The sequence below is a fragment of the Molossus molossus genome, unplaced genomic scaffold (assembly GCF_014108415.1).
Source record: "Molossus molossus isolate mMolMol1 unplaced genomic scaffold, mMolMol1.p scaffold_m16_p_10, whole genome shotgun sequence".
NCBI classification, from domain to species: domain Eukaryota; kingdom Metazoa; phylum Chordata; class Mammalia; order Chiroptera; family Molossidae; genus Molossus; species Molossus molossus.
In genome coordinates this window covers 54529714-54553742 of record NW_023425345.1, presented here as the reverse complement: position 1 = coordinate 54553742, position 24029 = coordinate 54529714, and the positions used below count along the sequence as shown (strand labels likewise).

At 34.9% G+C, this 24029-nt stretch overlaps 1 protein-coding gene across 6 annotated transcripts in view; it reads right to left on the bottom strand.

The window, feature by feature from the left end:
* PPP1R12A (protein phosphatase 1 regulatory subunit 12A) overlaps positions 1–24029 on the bottom strand; it is a 160112-nt gene that overhangs the window by 61513 nt on the left and 74570 nt on the right. For all 6 annotated transcript variants that reach the window (XR_004958268.1, XM_036250853.1, XM_036250854.1 and 3 more), the window contains exons 3-5: positions 13502–13620; positions 5037–5196; positions 556–700 (exon numbers count right to left, since the gene is read on the bottom strand). Coding sequence is in view for 5 of the 6 variants with exons in the window: in XM_036250853.1 (XP_036106746.1) it covers positions 556–700; positions 5037–5196; positions 13502–13620 (424 nt within the window). In the remaining variant the exon portion in view is untranslated. The remainder of the gene's footprint in view (positions 1–555; positions 701–5036; positions 5197–13501; positions 13621–24029) is intronic.

Genomic DNA, 24029 nt, shown 5'->3' with positions numbered 1-24029 from the left:
GAGTTACAAAATTTTCTAAAGTTATGAATTCTTTTTTGTTTTTATTTTTTTTCCCCTTTATTGATTTTAGAGAGAGAGGAAGTGAGAGGGAGAGAGAGAGACAGAAACATCGATTTGAGAGACCATTGGCTGGCCACCTCCTGCATGTCCCCCACTGGGGATCGGGCCCACAACCTGGGCATGTGTCCTGACCAGGAGTCGAACCGGCGACCTCTTGGTGCATAGGTCGATGCTCAACCACTGAGCCACACCAGCCGAACTAAAGTTATAAATTCTTAAGAATATAATTTCATCTAAAGTACCCAAATCTATTCTGTATGTAAGGTAATATGATTACTGAAAGAGTAATAATTCATTCTTTGCAGAATAAGACCAAAACCACTTCATAGGTAGCTGAAAAAGACTTAATAATAAAAATCAACAAATGATTGATAAAAGATTGTTTTACAGTTAATAAAACTTAATAAAATTATATAATTTATATTATTTTACTATTTTTAAGACTAAAATTACATTTCTAAGTTAAAATATTTAAAATACATTTAAAAGGCCTACCACTTTGTTGACCATCTCCATATCACACAGATTGTCCACTAATATTCGACATGCTTCTTCTTTACCCCAGTGAGCTGCAGCATGAAGAGGTGTCCAGCCATCGTAATCTTTAATATTAACATCATAGCCTGCCTGTATTAAAAGTCTAAAGAAATTACAGTAAGTTAGATAAATAATCATTAAAATCTAGAAATGAACAAATGTAATCGATAACATTATACCATGCGAGTTAACAAAAATTTGCAATATACTTTCCATTCCATAGTTCAAATCCTGTCTTCCACCCTCCCCCAATGAAACAGGGCAAAAGAAAGTAATTCTCAGAAAACACTGGCAAAGAGCATCTTGCTTGAGTTACTGCCATAATGCATTCAGCTTTAATTAATTCTTAATGACTATAAGTCTCATAGTTTGGTGTAACACTGATTAATTCTTGTTAATATGACCTGTAATTAAAATTTTCAAGGGAAAGCCTATAATTTTTCAAAGTGAGATTAAAAAAAAATAAAAAACTACTGGATCAATCTGTATGTTAAACTGATTTATTGCAGAGAAGTCTTTAGGTGTCCATATGATAAATCATCTCAGGCGAAATGTATTCTTAAAATATACCTGGATCAAACAAGCTTACTCTGTAGTGTTTTTGCTGCCTTATAGTTGAGAAACTAGTTTGTGAAAGTTTTCGCAAACCTTTATGATCTAACATGGAAAATTTTCATAGGAAAATGACATCTGACTGTTAGGAACAAAGTAAAGCAAAACAAATATTCCAAGGGGGTCCATTCTACTTTTCCACAGCAGTAGAAAGCAGATATCCAATCATCAACAAAGCTAGAAAACAGGAATACATTTTAATACAATGCAAAGAGTTGCACAAATTATGTTAGTATGCCCTTCTAACTGTATACTGACATCAACCTTTATTTTATTTAGAAATTAAGCTCACAGAGAGCAAAGACTGGGTCTATAAATTGCACATAGCACAGCCCCACACACACAGGCGCAACACTAAATACTTTACAGCTCAGGAAATCTGATGACCTTTACCTTACTTTCCAAGATGTTGAGCTTGAGAAGGGCTTCTTTTTACCTACAGAAGGTGGTAGTGATAGCTAACACATACCCTTCATTTATTTATGTTTTTAAGTACTGATTCCCTATTTCCTAATAATATCTACAGCAGCTGGTTCCAATTTTGGCTCCATAACAGAACCATCTGAAGAGTTTGTTAAAAAAAAAAAAAAAGATTGCCCAGCTCCACCCCAGACCTACTGGATTAAGCAGCATATTAGGAGATGGGCCCTATAAATCTCTAATAAGTCCCCCATATGATTCTCATTCCATGCTTGTCACCTGCCTGCAGACCAATTTTTAAGAGCCATCAATCTTTTAAAGATCAGCTAAAATATATAAATCCAGATATTTAAATAAAAATATGTCCATTAATATATATATATTATCAGAAACTTTATATAACAGAGACAGAAATAATACTGAGATGTAAGATAATAAACTATACCCCCCATTGGAAAATATTAACTATAATAATACTAAATATCCTGAACAACATAAAATTTTAAGTACCTGTGAGCCTATTTGGAAAGAAAAAAGTCGGGAAGGTAGATGTATTTCTCCCTCCCACTCCCGAATATAAGATTCTCTGTATGTACCAGGCCATACAAGGATACTCAAAAACATAACACAGTACTCATTATATTAAAATGGTTTCTAATGGAGAACAAATATCAAGTAAAACAACAATCAACCTTCACAGATAGGTTGTATGGTGGAGATGCAATGGGAGCATAGAACTGAAAAGCATCAAAATCAATTGAAAGGGGTTGTGTGTTTGAGGGGGAGTGGTAAGTGGGGAGAATACACTGGAAAAAGATACTCTCTATTTTTTCATTTCAGATATATTTTTATTTATATATTTTCATAAATAATATATTCACATGATTCAAAAATAAAAAAAGAACAGCTATTGAAGTCATTCCCTCTCCTGCTGCTGACCTTTAATCAGTTTCCCTGCCCTATAGATAATCATAATACTAATTTTTATTGAATCCTTATGAGACATTCTATGCATATATAGCAAATACAATAAAAAGATATTAAATAAACAAAAATTATGCACACTTTTCTTCTTGGTTTTGACACTTAACAATACATCTCAGTGCTCTTTCTATATCTATATGTAGCGTTTTAACTGCTACAGAATATTCAAGTAAAAGTGTATCATAATTTATTCAACCATTCACCATTCATAAACCATTCTCCTACTCCTATTATAAACAACACTGTTAGCACATACCTTACTTCCTATGTGAGTGAGATTATTCGTTAAAAAAATTCCCAAAGGTAGACTTGCTAGGCCAAATAACTGTAACTTTGACAGAATCTGCTCAATTGTTATTTATACTTCCACCCGTAATGTTAAGAGTCCTTTCCCCCAATCTTGCCAAGACAGGGTGCCAAACATTTTATGATAGATGAAAAATGGTAGTGATTGATTATAGCTTTATCTGCACTTATTATGAATGAGGTTGATCTTTTATTTTTCATAGGCTTAAGAGGCTTGAACTGAGTCAAAGGATCAAAAGAATGTGCCTCCACGTTGAAGAGATGGTGAATGAAGGTATCTAGACAGAAACAAGAGTAGGTATTAAGACATCATGACAGAACTTCAAGGATATAGAGATGGAATAATGCATGCCTTAGGAGAAATGATAGCACCTTAGTTTGTTTGTTTGTTTTTTATCCTCACCCGAGGACATTTTTTGATATTTTGTTCAGATAAGAGTGGGAGGGGGAGAGAGAGAGAGAGAGAGAGAGAGAGAGAGAGAGAGAGAAAGAAACATCGATGTGAGAGAGACACACAGACTGGCTGCCACCCACACGACCCCAACTGGGGCTGGGGACAAACTGCAACCGAGGTACAAGCCATTAACGGGAACCGAACCCGGGTCTCTCAGGACCACAGGCCGACGCTCTAACGGCTGAGCCAAACCGGCCAGGGCTAAAAATATATTCTGATTACCACTGAGATACTTTAAAAAAAAAATCCTCACACGAGAATATTTTTTCCATTTATCTTTAAATAAAGTGGAAGGAAGGGAGGGGGGTAGGAGGGAGAGAGAGAAATATCCAAGTGAGAAAGAGACATTGATTGGTTGCCTTCCTCACAACCCTGACCAGGGCCGAGACGAACCCAGGTACGTGCCCTTGGCTGGAATTAAACCCGCGACTCTTTGGTCCACAGGCCGACTCTCTAACCGCGGAGCCAAACTGGCCAGGGCACCACTGAGAATCTTCATTAAGGATTTTAAGAGCCTGGATAATCTAATTATAAAGACCACTTGAAAGTAGTCTAGAATCTATTTTACAGCGCAATCCAGTACTTGTATATGTTTACAGAAAAACAAGAGTTTTAGCAAATCATATTTAGCCTTACTATATGAAATCCTCTTTGATAATTCTAATTCTTTCTTTAAAAAATGCTATTGATGAGTCACTAAGTTCATTTGATGACCTGCTAATGGGGTCTGAAAGTTTGAAAAGTTTTGCGTTAGAGAGAAACAGGTGGGACAAGGAAACTAATTAGAAGTTAACTATACTACTCTAGGAGAAGGCTTAAATTACTGAAGTGAGTAAGGACTGAAAAAAGGAGGGAATTTGGAAATAGGTGATACACTTAAACTGCTTCACTGTTTTTATTGAGGATAGGGAATAAGAAGACCATGACATTAGAAACCCAAGAGGAACGAAAACACTATAAAGGGTACAGCAGATTTGCTGGGGTCAGTCTTATTTCCTTTCACACACACATAACAAAAGTTATGTACTAAATTATTTTTTTTCACATAGTTGCCAACACCTTTGCATTGCATAAGTAAACAAGCAAACAAACAAAAATTACTATGACATAAACTGCTCCAAGAAAATTTGCTGATCAATATATAGCCCTATACAGTCTAACTTGCTACAGCTTGATATATAATTTTATACTAATAGCACTTGAGTCCCAATGTACACATAGTAAAAAACAAAACTATTTTAGATAAATTACATGTTAATAAATATTCAATAGGAACCAAGCTCTCAGAATATATAAACAGAAATATATTAATATATGACATTGTTCTTAGTTTTAGAAACCAGAGTTTGCCAATCTGGAAACCTAAAAATGACCCTGTATTAACTGATTGGTCCAGAGGTAACAGATAATGGTTGTCTGATACTTATTAACTTATTGGAAAATTGTAACTAAGAAACAACTAACTGTAAAATAATAAAAATTTGAGAGTGAAAGAGCTTTAGAAATAAGACAATAATATTCAAAGTAATTTTTCTTTCTGTAAACAAACATTAAATAACTTTTATAAGCTGTTTCAAATGTTTGCAAGGTATCTTAAGAAAAGGAACACTGAAGTAAAGAAAACTAATCAAAGTACAAAAACAAGTGTAAAAAACATACTTACTTTAAAACTTCTGTATAGCCTTTAGCTGCTGCAACATGAAGTGCTGTACCTCCAGATTTTGCGTGTCGGACATCATTTATATGGCCACTATTTAGCCACTGTCTTGCATCTCTTAGCATTATCCGTTCTTCTTCCTTTCGAGCTGCTTCTATATCAACCCCTAAGAAAATGAAAATTGTTTTTATTTTTCTTTACCAAAAATGTTCTTTCTATGTTGGACAATAAAATTATCTAAAACATTTCAAACTTAAATGAAAATTAAAAGTGAAGTTATATTTTTGAAAAATGTGCTGCTTATAACAAACTGGTTAAATGAAAAATGTGAGATTATTGTAGATATTTTATTAGCCTTCTCTACTGGTTATTTAGTTTTTGCCCTACAATATTATTTTGGCTCTCCTTTAACCTTTTCTGATTATTCCTTTAAAAAAAAAAAAAAAAGTGAGTATTTTTCCAGGTATATCATTTCTTGATAACAATGTTTTAAAAAATCAATCAAATATAACTAAGTCTCAAATTTCCATCTATAGCTTTTACCAATTCTTTGAACTCTATCCTATTAGGTACAAATGTTTACTGAACACTTCAACTTGGAGGTGCTGTCTTCTAAAATTCACCAGACCTTAAAAACAGATTATTTATCTACCAAACTCTTTCCTATTCCAACATAACTACATTGGCCATACCACTAGTATTATTTTTATAATTTAATAAGTTATATAAGTATTCATTAATTTAAAAGAATTTATTAGTGCTGTGCTAGGTTGAGATAATAAGAGTGGGGAGAATTCAAAAAGGAACAGAATACTCTAGGTACCTTCAAAGAGATCAGCATCCTGAGAAAAAAAGTAAAATAGAAAAAATAATCCTGACATTCATGAATGAGCTCATGTCTTATGGCTTCATCGGGTGGCTATTTAATAAATAGCACATACCACAATGCATTACAATCTTACTAAAGAAAAATATTAAAGGTAAAGTTACTGTTTTTTTTAATCTTGTATCCCCACTGTGTGGATGAGGTGGATGGATACTCGATGCAAAGTAAAAGGGATCAATAAGTAAATGTTAATTAAATAAATAATGAATAAATGAGTAAGAAACAATCATACGCATACAACACACACACATATTATCTCCTCAGTTAAGATATCTCTTATAAATCATATCCATGTATCCATTATCTGTTCAGGATTTTATCTATCCATCCATCCATCCATCCATCCATCCATCCATCCATCCATCCATCCATCCAATATGTACCGAGTGCCTACTATACGTTGGGTACTTTATAAGTTGTTATGGGTATAGAAGTAAACTTATATGGCAGAAGATGATACATCTGTGAAGAAAAATGAAGCAAGGTAAAAGGACAGAGGGTAATAAGAAAGAGGGTTTTCTAATATGTGTTGGCAAAGAACAGTCTTTTTTAAAAATAATTTCTTTCTTTCTTTGATTTAGAGAGATAGGAAGGGAGAGGGAAAGAGAGATAGAGAAACATCGATGAGAGAGAACATCGATTGGCCACCTCCTCCATGCCCCCCACTGGGGATTGGGCCCACAACCTGGGCATGTGCCCAGACTGGGAATCAAACCGGCGACCTCTTGGTGCATGGGTCGATGTTCAACCACTGAGTCACACCAGCCGGGCAAAGAACAGTCTCTTTGATAAAGTGACATTTAGAGCAAGAAATGAAGTGAGTGACAGTCATACTATAATATGGGAGAACAGTCAAGCAGAAGGAAGTAGTAGTAGGCTCTAAGGTAGAAGCCGCTTAGAATGATCTTTTGATTAGAAAAACCAGGGTATCTACAATGAGCAGGGTGACACACTGACTTAATTTAAGAGGATCGCTTAAACTAAAAAGTTAAGAGGAGAAACTAAGGTATTAATTTGAAAGCGATTGCAATAATTCAGGGAAAAGATTATGGTTATTAAAACCAGGGTGGTAGCAGTGAAGTTAGCAGGGGTTAGATTTTGGGTTCTTCAAGTAACACCAACAAAATTTGTTGTTAGTTTGGATGTAGGAGAAAAAAGAAGTCAAGGATGAATCAGAGATTTTTAGCCTGAGAAATTTGGAAAACTAAGTTTTTAATATGAAAAATATAGTTTGAGATGCCCTAGTAGATATCTAATTGGAGATATCAATTGGATATCTGAGTATGGAGAACAGAAAAAAGGTCAAGACTAGGCAAATAATTTAATATAATAAAATAATATGCCCTGGGTACTTCAACTCAATGTTAAAGCCTTAACTCAATTTTCCCCAGCCAAACCTCTTGCTCTTTGTCTTGTATTTACTATGCTAGGTACTGACACTTAGCCAGCAATGTGAAAGACATCCTTAATCCTTCCCTTTAATTACCAGATTTTGAGTTGCCATCTCCTAGACTGTCTTCTTCTTCTTTTTTAATCCTCACCTGAGGACATTTTTTCCATTTTTTGTTCAGATAGAGTGGGAGGGAGAGAGAGAGAGAGAATCAGAGAATCATCGATGTGAAAGGGACACATTGAGTGGCCGCCACCCTCACAACCCAACCAGGGCCGGAGACAAACTGCAACCGAGGCAATGCCCTTAGCGGGAACTGAACTTGGGTCTCTCTGAACCGCAGGCCGACGCCCCAACCGCTGAGCCAAACGGGCCAGGGCTAGACTGTCTTCTTGATGGTGCCTATCACCATTCTCATTTCATATCTTGTCTCAAACTTTGACTACTACTGCTACTACTACAACTGGCTTTTAACTCATTCAGCCTCAGTCCCTTCCGATTCATTCCGCCCATCAATGTCATACAAGTTTTGCTGTATCAAAATATATTCTTATTTTTCTAAATAAGTTGCTCACCTGCAGTAAGACAAAGCTCAGGCTCTTTAATTTAGCACACAAAGCCTCTTATAACCTGGTCCCAATGCTTTTTTAGTCTTTAGACTTTCTCCTCTATCTTCACCTAGTGTTCTAACCATCTAGATCTCTGCCTGGGTCCCCAAGTCCATCATGTATGTGCTGTTCTACAAGCTTTATCCTCTACCTGGATTGTATCCTTATTTTGCCTGCCTAACAAATTACCAGTTATTTAAGACACAGCTAAACTGCTGAACTGAAGCTCAACTTTTAAAAAGTAGAGCATGAGTGAAAAAAATATTTAAATCCCAAGATTACATAAGTGCAGGTAAAGTCATCTTCAAACTAAAGATGGTAATATCTCATTACCACATTTGAAAGAAACTTGCAATAAAGATTTCCTAAATAGGCTTTATAAAAACATTCTTTTACATGTACTATATACATGTAATGAACAAAGCCTATTATAATCTTTATTTTAAAAGTATCACCATTTCCATGATAAAGCAATTTTATATATTAAAAACTTCCGACCAAAAGGTAACCAACCAGCCCATCTCATTTAAGATGCCTTCTAATGTTATTCAAAAAAGAATTATAAAGCTGCTTTATAGAATACATTAAGAATTACCTTTTTACTGAAAGATTTTTCTCATACTGATTTTTCCCCCTTAGGCTTTTTCTTTTACCATGTCTTTTAAAACATGAACCTCTTTATTACCTTTATCCTTTTTTTTTGCCTTTACCATCTTAAACATTCTCATTCTGAGTCTCACTGTCCTTTACTATTCTAAATTACCTCTAGACTTGAAACTAGAAAAACAAAAAGAACCCCAAAACAACCTACTTCCTACTTCCAGATTTATCTAATTTCATGCTATGTTTAGCTAATTATAAAAAATTACCCTTTTTTGCTTCTGAATAGTAGTTTTGTATAAATTATATAAAAACAAAACAACTCAAATTTAAAATTCAAGTATATGTAAAGGAAAATTTCTTACGCTTAAGAAACTCCAGTTAGAAAAACTCTTCTTTCATTCTTAGAATTAAATCAGACCCTGCTTATTAAGTTCATTAAAAACAACAACAACACACACACAAAAAAAACCTTATTGTACTAAATATTACAATACTAGTTTTCTAATTCCAGTGCTTTAACTAGTTAGTGACCTTCAGAAAGCCATATATTCTTTGAATATTAGTATAATGGTTTGAGAACAGTACTAAAATTAGACTGCTGGGTTTCAGTCTCTGATCTGCATTTACACTTAACTAGTTGTATTATCTTGGGCAAGACATTTAATCTGTGCTAATATTCAGTTTCTTTATTTGTAAGATAGGGGTAATGAAAGTGACTATCTCAGAGTGTTGTTGTGAGGATTAAACTAACTGATGTATGCTAATCAGGAGTAAGCACCAAGGTGTAAACTACCATTATGAGATCTAAAAGTCTATGATTCTGCTTCTCTTTTCTTGCTTTACGATTTAATAGAAAGTAAACTTTAAAATGCATTTAATTGGTCTTTAATCCACCTACTGTAAGTGCAAGGTTTTTAAACAATGAAAACAATAGATATTAAAACTAAATTGGGTATGATATAATAAAGTGATTAGACTATTAACATGTCACTATTATTGAAAAACAATAAATATTAGATTGAGATGTAGCCAAACCTCTTATGTAAGAAAAAACAAAATTAAACTGATATTTGGACAGTGATGAAGAGTGTGGGCTCAAGATATCTATCACACTGTTTGGGACTGAACTACAGCACAACTTCTTACTCGTATGACTTTGGGCAAATCACTAAGCCTCAATTTCTCATCTGTAAAATGGGAATAGTAGTAGTATTAACCTCTTAAATTGCTGTGAGGATGAAATGAAATGAGACAATGCATGTAAAACCCTTTGCTCAATGCCTGGCATATAATCAGCATTTAATAAGAGTTAGCTACTATTATTAGTATTTGCTCTTCCCTTTGCAGTTCCAGGGTCATCTTATCCACTATTTCCCGAATTCTCCCTCATGTATTATTCTCTCAGATGAACATTTTCCACCATGACATCTCCTAAGTTCTAGCAGTGCACTGGACACTGTCATCTAGAAATGCTTTAGCCACTACAAACTCAATATATCCCCAAACAAACTCATGTACTTACTAAATCTTTTCCTGCTTTGTCCCACATTTTCCCATATAAATTCATCCAGTCATCAATTCTTAAACTGGAAACTTCAGGAAGCAAATGATGTTTTTCATCTCCACATTCAGTTCTTCAACAAAGTGTATTAATTTTACCTTAATATTTCCTCAAGACAGCCCTACTTTCCCATTTTAAATGTAATAGTTTGGGCTCTTATCATCTTTCACCTGGACTAATATTTAAGAGTCTCCAAAGAAGGCATGTCACCATGCTCACCTGCCCCTAATTTGAATTCATCCTCCAAACTGCCATCAACTTTATTCCTAAAAACCAAATCCAATCAAATTCTCACTGAGATCTTGTTGCACCTGTTTAATGCCTACCCAATACATGTCCTTCACTATCTGGCTTTAGCTCAATCTTTTTAGGCCTTACCTCCAACTCCTACTAATTCCATCCTGACTTTCTATCTCTATTACAATTCTAATGAATTTTCCACATATGTTATATATCCAATTCCTTTTCATCTATATTTTACACATAGCACACTGCACTGTGAAGCTCTGTTTATATATTTGCCACTGTGAAATTCTGAAGAACAAAGATTGCCTTCTTTTTTCCCCTTCAAAACCCAGCCCTCAGAACATTTGCTGGCACATTAATCAATACTGAATGAATAATTATAATTCAAATTGGCATTGCTAACAGTTTCCTTTATATGAAAGGAAACCAAAGGCAAGAAGTTTTCAGTACATCTCCATGCCTTTCTTAGTTCATAATAATTGCTAATGTTAGACAGTATAAAAAGATTTACTTTAGCCAGTTTTACAGAAAACTGTTAGCTCTCTGGGTGCTCATCAGGGTAAGATAGAAGATAAGGTACTCTTCTTTCTGGCTTGCGATGCATTATATGTATCCTTCCAGTTTCCTCAAGTCCTGAAGATCCCATTACTCCAAAGGCCTGCCTAGAGCATAGCTGTTAACAGCTCTTCTGTGTACTAATTCAAGCTTTAGTTTAAGACAATTTTTCTAATATCTGTCCTGTTTCTTCTAGTATCTTCAATTACTTCTCATAATGCTTCAAATCTAGGTATTTAAATATTTAGTGCCTAGGATTTTTTTTTAAACTGAGTAGTCATTATGAATTTTCATAATCCCAACGAATAAATAAAAATCTCTTTTCCAGGAACAGCTGAGAAGATATTATGAATTTTCCTAATCTTTAAAAGGACGCCTTAGCTTCTATTCCTGATGAATCACACTTCAGCTTCCTCTAAACCAAAACTCATACCTTTCCTTTATCCTTTAACTTCAGTAAAACACATTTCTCTCTGAAAATACCCATTTAATCACTGCCACAATGAAATATAGTGGAAATCACACACGGTAATTTTATTTATATATATTTAAAATTTTAATTGTAGTAAAATGCACATAACATAAAATTTGTCATCTTAATAACCATTTTCAAGTATATGGTTCAGCAGTGTTAAGTACATTTACACTATTGTGTAAACCAACCTCTAAAACTCTTCATCTTGCAAAACTGAAATGCTCTAGCCATTAAATAAGTCTCCATTTCCATCTCCTCCCAGCTTCTGACATTTATCATTCCACTTTTCTCTCTCCATGAATCTGACTACTTGAGATACACCTCATGTAAGTGAAATCATACAGTACTTGTCTTTTTATGAGTGGCTTATTTCATTTAAAATAATACCCTCAAGGTTCATCCATGCTGTAGAATGTGTCAGAATTTCCTTCTTAACAATGAGCAGTATCCTATTGTATGTATATGGCACATTTTGTTTATTCATTCATCTCTTTATGGACACTTGGTTTACCTTCATATTTTGGTTGTTGTGAAGTGTCGTTAAAATATGGGTGTACAAATATCTCTTTGAAACTTTCCTTTTAATTCTTTGGGTATATACCCAGAAGAGGAATTGCTGAATTTCATACACACATATATATTTTGTATATAAAATAACTGCTTTATTGAGATATACCATTTAAAGCATAGAATTCAATGGTTTTTAATAAATTCACAAAGTTGTACTATGATTATTAGTTTTAGAAAAAATATCACTCCTAAAATAAACTCTACACATAAGCAATCACTTCTCATCTCATAAGCAATCACTTCTCATCTATAAACCGATACCTCCCAAATTTGTATCTCGAGCCTGTACCTATCTCTACTCACATATTCAATTGTTTGTATAGCTAATAGGTTTAAAAAAAAGCGCATGTCTTAAAAATGAATCCAAAGCCCTGGCCAGTTTGGGTCAGCAGTTAGAGCGTCAGCCTACGGACTGGGGAGCCCCGGGTTTGGTTCCCACTAAGAGCATGTACCTCGGTTGCAGTTCGTCCCCTGCCCCGGTTGGGGTTGTGTGGGTGGCAACCAATCAATGTGTTTCTCTCAGTTCAATGTTTCTCTCTGTCCCTTCCTCCCTCGCTCCCTCCCGCTCTAACTGAAGATAATTGAAAAAAATATATATATATCCTTGAGTGAGGATAAAAAAAAAAATGAATCCCTGAACTTTGCCTATAAAATCTACTTTTCCCGCAATATTCATCTCTCAAATTGAAACTGCCCATCTAGTTGCGCAAACCAAAAATCTCAGAATCTCAGGGCCCTGCTTTCTTTTTCCTTACATATCCTACATTCAACCCCCCAATAATCCTCTTAGCAAAACCTTCAAAATATATCTAAAAGCCAACCTCTTCTCATCACTTTGTTTACCACCACCCAACTTCTGCCACTTTCTTCTTACTGTCCCACAATCTGTTCTCAACACAATAGCCAGAGATCCTGTCATGTCTCTACTTCAAACCCTTGGCTCCCTAGTTCACTCAGATTAAAAGCCAAAGTCCGTCCAATGGCCCATAAAGCCTTATGTAATGTGGTTCACTGTTACTTCTGTGACTTCATTGCCTTCCAGCCTTTTCCTTGTTCTGCCTGTTCCAGTCACACTACTCTACTTGCTGCTGCTTCTTTGAATATACCAGGTACCTTCTCATTTTTGCATTTGTTGTTCCCTGTGTCTGAAATGTTCTTTCCCCATAACCACATGATTCATTCCCTCACCTCATTCAGATCTTAGCTTAAATACCACCTTATTAGTGAGAACTTCTTGACTGCTTTATTTAAATTTACAATGTGTCACATTTATCCTGTGTACATCTTCCCCTTTTTGCCTGTTTTATTTTGCTCCAAAGCTCTTATTTAACATATAATTTTATGCCTGACCCTACTACTTATGATACGTCTTTCAACTTTAAAAATACTAAGATGTAGAGGGGAGAAACACACATTTTTCAAATAGAATCATTCTTTATGTTAGGTTGGTTGATTTTTTTTTCTCCCACTCAAATTGTAATTGTCTTTCAATGTCAATAATTATTTTACTAAAAAGTATCATGTTCATTCTAAAACAGTTATAAACATTTTTTCCATTCAGGCTGCTTTTACATTACCTTGCCGATTAACTTCATTTTGAAGTAGCTCTTCCATTGCCTCCTCCTCAGCAATATCTAAAGGTGTGTCTCCTTCACTGTTAACAGCTCCTACATGTGCTCCATGACCAATCAAAAACCTGCAAAATCAAATGGAAGACAGTTAAATAATGACGATATCATTGAAATAAGACTAAATGCATAGCCAATGAGGAAAACTATGTAAGAGCAGCAATAAAAACCAAGGACAGGGCCCTGCCCAGTGTGACTCAGTTGGCTGGGTGTTGTCCCATACACCAAAAAGTTGTTGGTTAGATTCCTGGTCTGGGCACATGCTGGGGTTGTGGGTTTGATCTCTGGAAGGGGGCATGCAGGAGGCAGCTGATCGATGTTTCTCTTGCCCCTCCCCCTAAAAATCAATAAAAAAATCTTAAAATAAAAAAAAAAGAATAAAGATAGGCTATGTGTTATTTAAGTTTTAAAAAACTACCACAGGGTATACTTTCTTTCTAATTTATATTTCCTAATTTTTCTATAATATACACACAATGTCTTACTAATACAAAAAAAAAAAAAACACCAAAAACCCTCACCTGAGGATATTTTTATTGATTTTAGAGAGAGGAGGGGAGAGAAATAGTGACTGGTTGCCTCCCAAACACACTCCAACCAGAGATTAATCCTACAACCTAGGTAATGTGCCATGACTGGAATTGAACCTGCAAACTTTTTAGTGTACAAAACAACATGCCAACCGAGTCACCTGGCGGGGCCAAAAAAGGCTGATTTTTAATAATTATAAAGTCTTTCATAGGATCATTTCAGACTGTCTACATTAAGATTTGTCATTATCTCCATAATGACTGGTTTCCTAACTGATCTCCATGCTCCCAGTTTCATGCCATAAGCAATAGTTCTTAACTTGGGGTCCATGGACAGAATTCAGAAGACCATTCCACTGATGCAAATATCTTAAAATATTTTTCATGCTCATCACTATTTTGAAATTAAAGTAGTTATGAGATTGTCCGGCTGGTGTGGCTCAGTGGTTGAGCATCGACCCATGCACCAAGAGGTTGCCGGTTCTATTTCTAGTCAGGACACGTGCCCAGGATGTGGGCCTGAACCCAGTGGGGGGCATGCAAGAGGCGGCAAATCGATGTTCTCTCTCATTGATGTTTCTATCTCTCTTTCCCTCTCACTTCCTTTCTCTCTAAAAACTATCAATAAAGGAAAAAGAAAATTTAAAAACATAAAGTAGTTATGAGATCAACCATTAGGCCTTTTTATTTAATGTGTTACTAAAGAAGCACATATATAGCTATACAACCAGTGTTTTTCTAACATTTTGATAAATAAAATCCAATATAATTAGTTTTCATTGTGCTCTGTGTTTTATGCATCCAAAACACAATCCTGAGAAAGTATCCACAGGCTTCATCAAACCTGCCGAAGGGATCCAGATACAGAAGGTTATCAATCACTTTCATGGGTCAACTGCACATCTAGAATCATCTATGTAACATAACTGTTGTCAATTCCTAAATAAAAAAGTTTGAATGGTTGTACCATAGTAGGAGAAAACACACACAACCCTCAATAATCTGGTTTTGTATTCTTTTTCAGCCTCATTTCTCTTCTTTCCTGTATCACACTTTAAACTCCATCAATATGGAACTGCTTGTAGTTCCAGATGAAACCATGATCTTCCGGCATCCCTGATTTTCCTTTGCTATATGTAAAATAATGGGCAGTTTTTCTCTGTGTCCCTAAATAATTTAACTGTTATTTGTATTTTTTTCACAGACTACATAATCTTCTCATTATAAAAAAGTAAAAAAAAAAAAAAAAGTCCACAGAGTTAAAAAGAAAAAGGAAAGACCTCCCTTAAACCTCTTCTTCTACTATCATGATCTCTTCCCAGAGATAAACACTATCAACAGTATGACAAATATCTTTGCAGCACCTTTGCTATAAATTTATATGTGTGTATATAAACATATATGCATCATCACTTTGAGGCTCTTTTTGCAAACCATAAATTAATGGGATTATTTAAAATGCAGTAGAATGCAATGCTTCCCTTCTAATAGCTGAAAATATTCCACAGTATGGCTACATGATACTTTTATTTGATAATGTATTCCTAATGGACATGTTCTCAAACACACACCTGACATTATCAATCTTTTAAAATTTCTTCAACATTATGGGATGAAACATTTTCTTATTATTTTAACTTATTTCCTGATTACACATAAAGTTGAAAATATTACAATGTTTATTAGCATTTGTATTTTCTACTTTTGTGAACTTCTTATTTACATCTTTTGCTTGTATTTCTAATGTTTAAATTCAGCAAATACTTATGAGATGTTGCTATGGACTCGATATTTGTGTCCCCTCCCCTCAAAATTCTTATTGAAACCCCAACCTTCAATGTATTAGTATTAGGAGGTAATTAGGTTTAGATGAGGCCATGAAGGTGGAGCACCCATGATGGGATTAGTGTTCTTATAGAAGAGGAGGACACTGGAGCTCACTCCCTCTCTCCCTGAGGACCCAGCAAGATGACAGCCACCGGCAAGACAGGAAAAGGGCGCTCACCAGATCCAGAATTGGCCAGCATCTTGGACTCCCTAGTCTCCAGAACTGTCAGAAACAAATGCCTGTTGTTTAAGCCACCCAATCTACGGTATTTTGTTATGATAGCCAAAGCTGACTAAAACAGGTGTGTAGGATATATCTAGCACTGTTACATGTCAGCAATCCAATAGTAAGCAAAAACAAACATGGACCCTCCCCTCAAAGAGCCTACAGTTTAGTAAAAGAGTTAGATGAATTATCCAGATAAATGTAAAATTATAAGTCTTATGACAGAGAATTTTGTTGTATCTAGCAGTGAATTATAGAATAATTTGATTTAGTGAGGTCAGAAAAGAATTCTCTGAAGAATATGTAGGTACTAACAAAGAGAACTGAAAGAGTGTGTTTCCAGGAAGAGAGAAAAAAAGGCACCAAAACCCTGCGACAGGAAGTGTGTATGGCAAGACAGGGGCCAGGTTCATTATCCTGAGAGAAAATGAAATAACTGATTAATCTCTATATATTTCTGTCACCCACACCCACCTACCCACCCACCCATAGTCAGTGAATGTTTATTTTTGTAAGATGCTTACATGATTAGGTCACTGTGTTTCAAAAAGATCACTTTGTGTGGTATGGAAAATAAATTAGAATGGAGAAAAAATAAAAGCAGGCAGACCAGTTAAGTAGCTACAGCAGCAGTATAGAACAATTATGTTGGAAACTTGAATTGGACAGAGGAAATGGATGAATTCCAGAGATACCTAGGGGATACTAGAAGATCAGCTGGACATGCGAAGTGAGAGTGAAAAAGATGTCTAAGATAAAGTTCTTAACGTACATGATGTTATTTATACATGGATGGTGGCACTAATTAATGATATACTAAAAACTTAAGTAATTCCCTGCATCCGACAAATATATATGTTGCAAATATTTTTTTCATATTGTCACTACATTAAAAAACCTTTCCTTATTATTTTGTATTTTACTAAATTTTAAAGGTTTTATAAAGTCAGGTTTGTCAATCTTTTGCTTTAAGAAGGCCTTTACCCATCTAGCTAGATGTATCTGTGTGGAGATGTAACTTTTACAGAAACATACATACACAGAGAAAAAAAAAAAGAAATACACACTATAAAATTAACAGATCATCTGTTAAGAGGTAGCATTTGAAGGGATTTGGGTTAGTTGTGGGTTTTTTGATGAGAAGAAGTTTTTTGTAATCCAAGCTTTCTGCAGCAAGTATGTTTTGTACATGTGTATCAGACCACAAAAAAAAAAGGCTGCCATATCATTTTGTAGCTTGTTTTTAAATGTAATAACATGTGCCCTGGCCAGTTTGGCTCAGCAGTTAGAGCATCAACCTGCAGAACAGAGAATCCCGGGTTCGGTTCTCACTAAGGGCACATACCTTGGTTGCGGTTTGTCCCCGGCCCTGGTAGGGGTTGCGTGGGTGGCAGCCACAATGTGTGTCTCTCTCTCACATCGATGTTTCTCTCTCCCTCCCTTCCTACCTTCTTCCCTCCCGCTGTATCTGAAGATAAATGCAAAAAAAAAAAGTCCTTGAGTGAGGATAAAAAAATAACAACTTAATAACATGTAAACATTTCTCCCTGTACAATATGTTTCATTTTCTATGACTTTCATGGGGTTTTTACAAACAGAAGTCACCCTTGAATTTAAGTAACTTTTTCTTTCTCACAATTTTGGAAAATGTAATATAAAATTAAACAAGAATATATATATACTACAAATAAATGAATCTGAAGCAAAAAAAAAAAAAAAAAAGGTGTAAGTGGAATAAGATACTATACTATACTATGCTCCAAGAGAATATGAAACTATTCTACTAGGCAAAATTTTGATCAAGTAATTAGAAATATTTACACAGGACATAAACACAGAAAAAAAGGAATACCTCAATGTAGCTGCAGTGCCTGCAGCAGAGGGAGGTATATGGGAAGCAGAGTCTCAAGGAAACACCAGGTCAAAGCCAAATACAGACAATCCAAAATTTATATTAACAGGAAGGATGCTAAGAGAAAATAATAAGAGTAAAGTTCCAAAACTATTGGCAGGAAGTTGGGCCTGGAGCAATCCCCGAGCCAAAAGTTAAGAGATATATATGCATCCAATTCACAAACCTCTCCTGCACTCCAGAACTATTGTTTGCAAATGTAAATTTAAAGAAGAAAGATATATTAAAATACATAAAATCCTATGGTATAAATTCTTATCTACCATGAATAATCTCAAAAAGCCATTCATGGTTGGATGAAAAAAAGCATAAACATTTAAGTTCTGCAGACTATGGGTTAGTCTCCCACCTCTGCCTGGACAGCTATTTGACACTCATTAACTTAAAACATTTGAAGTCTCATTTATAGGTGACTTACACTGTTGTGTGAAGTTTAAATGAGTTATCTCATGAAATGTCTAAAAATAAAATTAAGCCCTGGCTGGTCTGGCTCAGTAGTTAGAGTGTCGGCCCTCGGACCAGAGAGTCCTGGGTTAGGTTTCCACTAAGGGCATGTACCTCAGTTGCAGTTTGTACCTAGCCCCATTTGGGGTCCTGTGGGTGACAGCCACTGGATGTGTCTCTCTCTCTCTTCCTCCCTCTCTCCCTCCTGCTTTATCTGAAGATGAATACAAAAATGTCCTCAGGTGAGGATAAAAAAATAAAAATTCTGTTCTCACATCATGCAAAATGAGGACATTTAGAAAGCAATGTTTAAGATAATGCAAAACAAAATACATGTTAACTGGAATAATAGAAATTCACTCTGAGTGACCCTGGAAATACTAAAAACAGATGTTGAGATTTTATTGTTAACCAAGTCACTGGTTGCAATTTGGATATTGTGTATTAAATAAGCAGGAAGGATTCTCTGTGTTAGAATTACTCAGTGATGGGACTAGGGGGCTATGTGAAAAAGGTGAAGGTATTAAGAGGTACAGATTGGTAGTTACAGAATAGTCATGGAAATGTAAAGTACAGAATAGGGAATATAGTTAATAATTTGTAATAACTATGTATGGTGCCAGATGGGTATTAGACTTATTAGGGGGATTAATTTGTAAGTTATATAAATGTTATATAAGTTCTAGAACCATTATACTGTACACCTGAAACTATTATAATATTGAACATCAACTGTAATTTTAAAAACATTTAAAAAGAAATACTCAAGTGTTCACTGAATTTGCAAGACAAATTTTGACAGTGAGTCTCTATTAATTATCCTGGATCTCAAGTTTTGTCAAATATCAAACTACAGATGAAATTGTTTGAGAAAGAGAAATAGTTCATTTTAAAAATTTGATTTTTTAATTAAAATTTTGTCTTTAAATCAGAAGCTGGGAACAAAGTGACCAAAGAGACAAAGAGAAAGTAAATTCATCAGCAAGAGCTGACTATATTTAGTGTCCAAATTTAATGAATACTGAGTTTCATATGTACTGCAGGAAAACTAGTATCAAGAAGTAATTTTAACCAATATATAAATGTTTCATGTATTCAATACATGAACTTTTAAATTTGAGTCAGTAAGTACAACCTAAAAAAAGTAAATTCTGTTACAAAGTTATTAATTTTTAAGTTCTAACATTTCCATTTGGTTCTTCCTAATAACTTCCATTTCTTTGCAGACTTACTATTTGGAGGGGGAGCTGAAACTTATTTTTTCATTTGTTTTAAGCATGCTCGTAATTACTTATTGAAGCACTTATATGCTATATGCTTTATAATTTTAAAATTGATATTATTGACATAGAAATGTTGGTTGGTCTCTATTGATTATCTTCTTCCATTAGAGATTTTCACTGGTATGACAATTGATTTTCAATTGAAATCTGAACACTTGTCTAGAGTCATGTGTTATGACTCTAGAGCTTGCTTAAATCTTCTACATCAGGTGGCTTTGTCTGGCCCTGCTCCAGCAGAGGAAGAGGGGGCAGTTCTAAGTCCAGGTTCCCCACTCAGCCTCCAGTGATGCCAGAGATAGAGCAGTTCCTTGTTACTTCTGGCTCTATACCAAACCTATACTGATACCTCGCTGGCTGAGAAAGATATCAGTGTCTCACTATTCCCTATGTAGCCTCCACTGACACCATTACTGGAGGGAGGTAGGACTCTTTAATGCTCGGTGGTGGAGGTGAAAAGTATTCCCTGTTCACTAGGCCACCTAAGACACCACCCCAGCAGGAAGGAATAAGAGCTCCTCCTTACTGCCAGGTGGGGGCGGAAGTCCAGGCTTCGCAGATGGTCTCCACTGTAAGCAGAGGGGAGGGTTGTTAGTCAACCATCTGATAGGGATAAAAGTCTTGTCTGGCTCTGTATCTAGCCTAATCTGTCATCATTACAGTGTGGGTGCTAGGGTGCCCTATTACAGCCTAGTAAGGGTAGAAGTCTTCATTCCTTACTTGGTCAGTGCTGGTGAATATGCAGGTAGGACTAAGTTTTTCCCCCATGGTATCTGGCTGGAGCAGAGTGGTTGTTGTTATTATTTTTATTTATTTATTTATTTATTTTTAAAGTTTTTTGCCTTGCAAGGGTGCCCCTCTCCTAGTATATGGCTGAAGAGATTAGGCTTTTGCTGGGGCTGTTTATGGTCTGCATTCATTGGTGGTTTGGGTTACCAGCTTCTTCAACTCCAAATATGGAATATATGAGGCAAAAGAAAAGCCAGAAAACTCACCGCTGTGTCATTCTTTGGATCTTGAGATCCCTAGCTGCTCTGTCTTCTCACCACCTTTTAGAGTTGCCTTGTGTTTATATATAATGTTTAGGGTTTTTAGTTGTACTTAATAGAAAGAATAAAGCATATCTACTCTACCTGCATAGAGGCAGAAATTCTCTCTCCCATTTTTCAATGTCAGTAATTGCAAAGTTTATTAACATTACCAATGTTTAACCTTTTTAACAAATTACAATTTTATAAAACCCATAGGCAGAAGTATTAGTTTTGTACATAACCATGTTATTAGTACGACTGTTAGTAGTCCTGACACATTGCCAAATTTTAATTTCTGACATCATGATCCCACAATTATAGTACAGATATAGTTAATTATGCCAATAGAAAAGATCAGGTTAATTCTTGTGAGAAAAATTAGTCTATTTGTGAAACTGAGCTCTATTTCCAGTTGTCTAGGCACCTGGTTGTCATCTGTAAACAAATTCAAAATGTAGGGAAGTATTTTAATTCCTCTCTTCTCTTTGCAAAGCCATCATTAAATATAGGAAATCCTGAAGATTCTGTCTTCAGCATTTCCAATTTCTCTCAATTATTCCCTAAAACAGTGACTCTATACTTCTTTGGTCAGGCACTAACTTCTGAAAACATATCTTTGTTTATTAAATTACTATATTACTTTGTTACCGCAGTTCCCAATTCCCAGAGGAAAAAAAATCCTACTTATTGTATAACAATTCTAAGATGTACATTTCCCTTACATTTTAATATTGCTGAAATCTTCTACAATCAATAGATCTTACAATCAATAATGTCTTAAAATGGGTACTGGCCAGGTGGCAAAGACGTAATTGTCAATATCTGTCCTCACTTCAGTTAACTTATGTGCATTGTTAGTAGCGTATTTGTTGAGCTTAACTGTTGCTTAAATTGTTTCCTGGATGTTGTCTGAAACTTTCTGTTGATACCTTCTGGTAAGATCCAGAAAGCACCAACATCAAAACTTGCAGAATGCATATCAGTGGCTTAAAAGAAAATCCCAAAGTTAACGGCAGAACATTCTTAAGCAGTGTGACATCAGTGACACTAAATTGCCTAGAGAAAAATACTGTTTGGAAAAAAAAAACACACACACACAACTAGGTGATTAAAAGTTTAAAAGAACACCACTATCATAGTTTGATTTTATTAACCTTTTAAATTAGTACATAAAATACTAGCACTGTGTTCAACAATGGCATCTTAGATTTAATGAAATCCAGTATATGCATTATAAACATACCCTTACTATTCCTGGGTTCCTACTTCACCTTTACCATTGGCATCTCAAATCAGGCCTATCTACATCCATATTCCACTACACTCTCTCCTCTGCTTCCCCAACCTTGATCTTTAGATCCACCAATAAGTTTAATGGCATCCTTTCCCAACTACAAAGCTAGAAAAAAAACAGAATAGTGTAGTGGCTATAAACATGCAGACATGAAAAGTTAGACTGTGGCAGTTCGAATTCTAACTCTGCCACTTACTGTGTGATTTCTCTCTATGACTCATTTTCCTCAGCTATAAAATAAGAATTACAGGTCTACCATCACTCATCCAAACCCATCACTCATCCAAAAATATAAAATTATTCATATTTTAGATTATGTCACAACTCTACTGAGTCTGAGGCAGCACTTCGTAAACACATTAATATTTTTGCCAAAAATAAATTTATAGTAAATGGGATAAACAAAGACTTTGCTTTTCTTCCTGAAAAAACTATAGCTCCAAAGAAACCTTTTTATCTAATACAATCAGGGCCAGCATCTGCTTGGTTAACCAGAAAAACTGATTAAAATAGGGAATCGTATAACATAATACATATATGAAAAGAAATAAATGTAAATAAGACATTTATTTCAATATAAAAGATATTGGAGAATGTCTCCAAATACTTAAATCCATGCTGCCTTTCTTGCATCAACCATACCCCTAATGTGTTGTCTAAGACTTCAAAGTATCTTTAAAGTAAAGGAAAAACTTGAAGGAAACAGAAAAACAATCTAGGTAATTTTCTTTTTGGTCTTTTCAGTTGTCGCACCCACATCTAATTAAATAGCAATTACATTTTTAGGGCTTTGCCCTTATCGAATCTTTCCAAAGTGTTAAATTTAGTAATAGCAATAATTTCCTTTTTTTTTTTTTTTTTTGGTACATGTTTTATCAGTTGTAGGCTATCTGATTAAATTATATAGTCACTAACAAGTTCAATAGGCATTAACAGGCTAAAAAACACACAATTAACCTTTGGCAATCTTGCAATTCAACTGGTGGAAATGAAAGCTTAGTAGAAGCAGCTTATTAGCTGCAGTGTTCCATTTTAACAACTTGATGGGATCAGTCAATGTTTTAACAAAGAAATGGCAAATGTTAGTCAATACAGTAAAAGACACCAGCTAAGCGTTTTATATGTATTATTTCTCAGTCATGAATAACAACACACCTTTCCTCAAGCAGCTCTCAACTCCCGGAGGTAAAAATTCTACTCATTGCTTAATAATATTTTCTTTAGAATCTTTCTCTGATTGGCCTAAATAGAATTAATCAATCCTTCCTCAGTGCTCCTTGTTCATCTCATGGTCCATCTACTCTATCTAGTATTAGTTAATTGACTTCACATGTATCTGTAAGCTTGAAGATCAGAGACTGTTGTAGTCACTTTTATATCTCACAATGCCTAACAATGCTATAGAAGACAGTTGTGCTACAATGGACATAACATCAGAATTTGAGTCTTGAGAATGGGGATCTAGTTCTGACTGTGAAATGAAAATAACAGTGAACAGTCCCATAAAGTTCTTTCAACAATGGAATATAAATGTATATGAGAATATTATCTTTATAGTTTTACACAAATATACCTTATTATCTATCATTAGAGTAACATATACATATCTCTCAAATAAAATTTTACTATTTTCATAAAAGCCTAGATTTAGTTTCACCTTCTAAGACTTTTAATCAAAATACATGGTCTGGTTTACACTAAAAGTATCATTCATATCAAAGTAATTATGACAAATGACTATGTTTCTTCTCATCTAGTTAGGTTTCTCTTGAGACAAAATTGCAATAATCCAAAATAACCAAGGGCTTATCTTGTTGCACTAAAAGTAATAAAAAATTGCATGAATAATAAGTAATTTAGCTAATATTTACTGTATACTAAGTATGTGCCACACATTGTGCCAAGTGTCTTACACATATTACTTCATTTAATC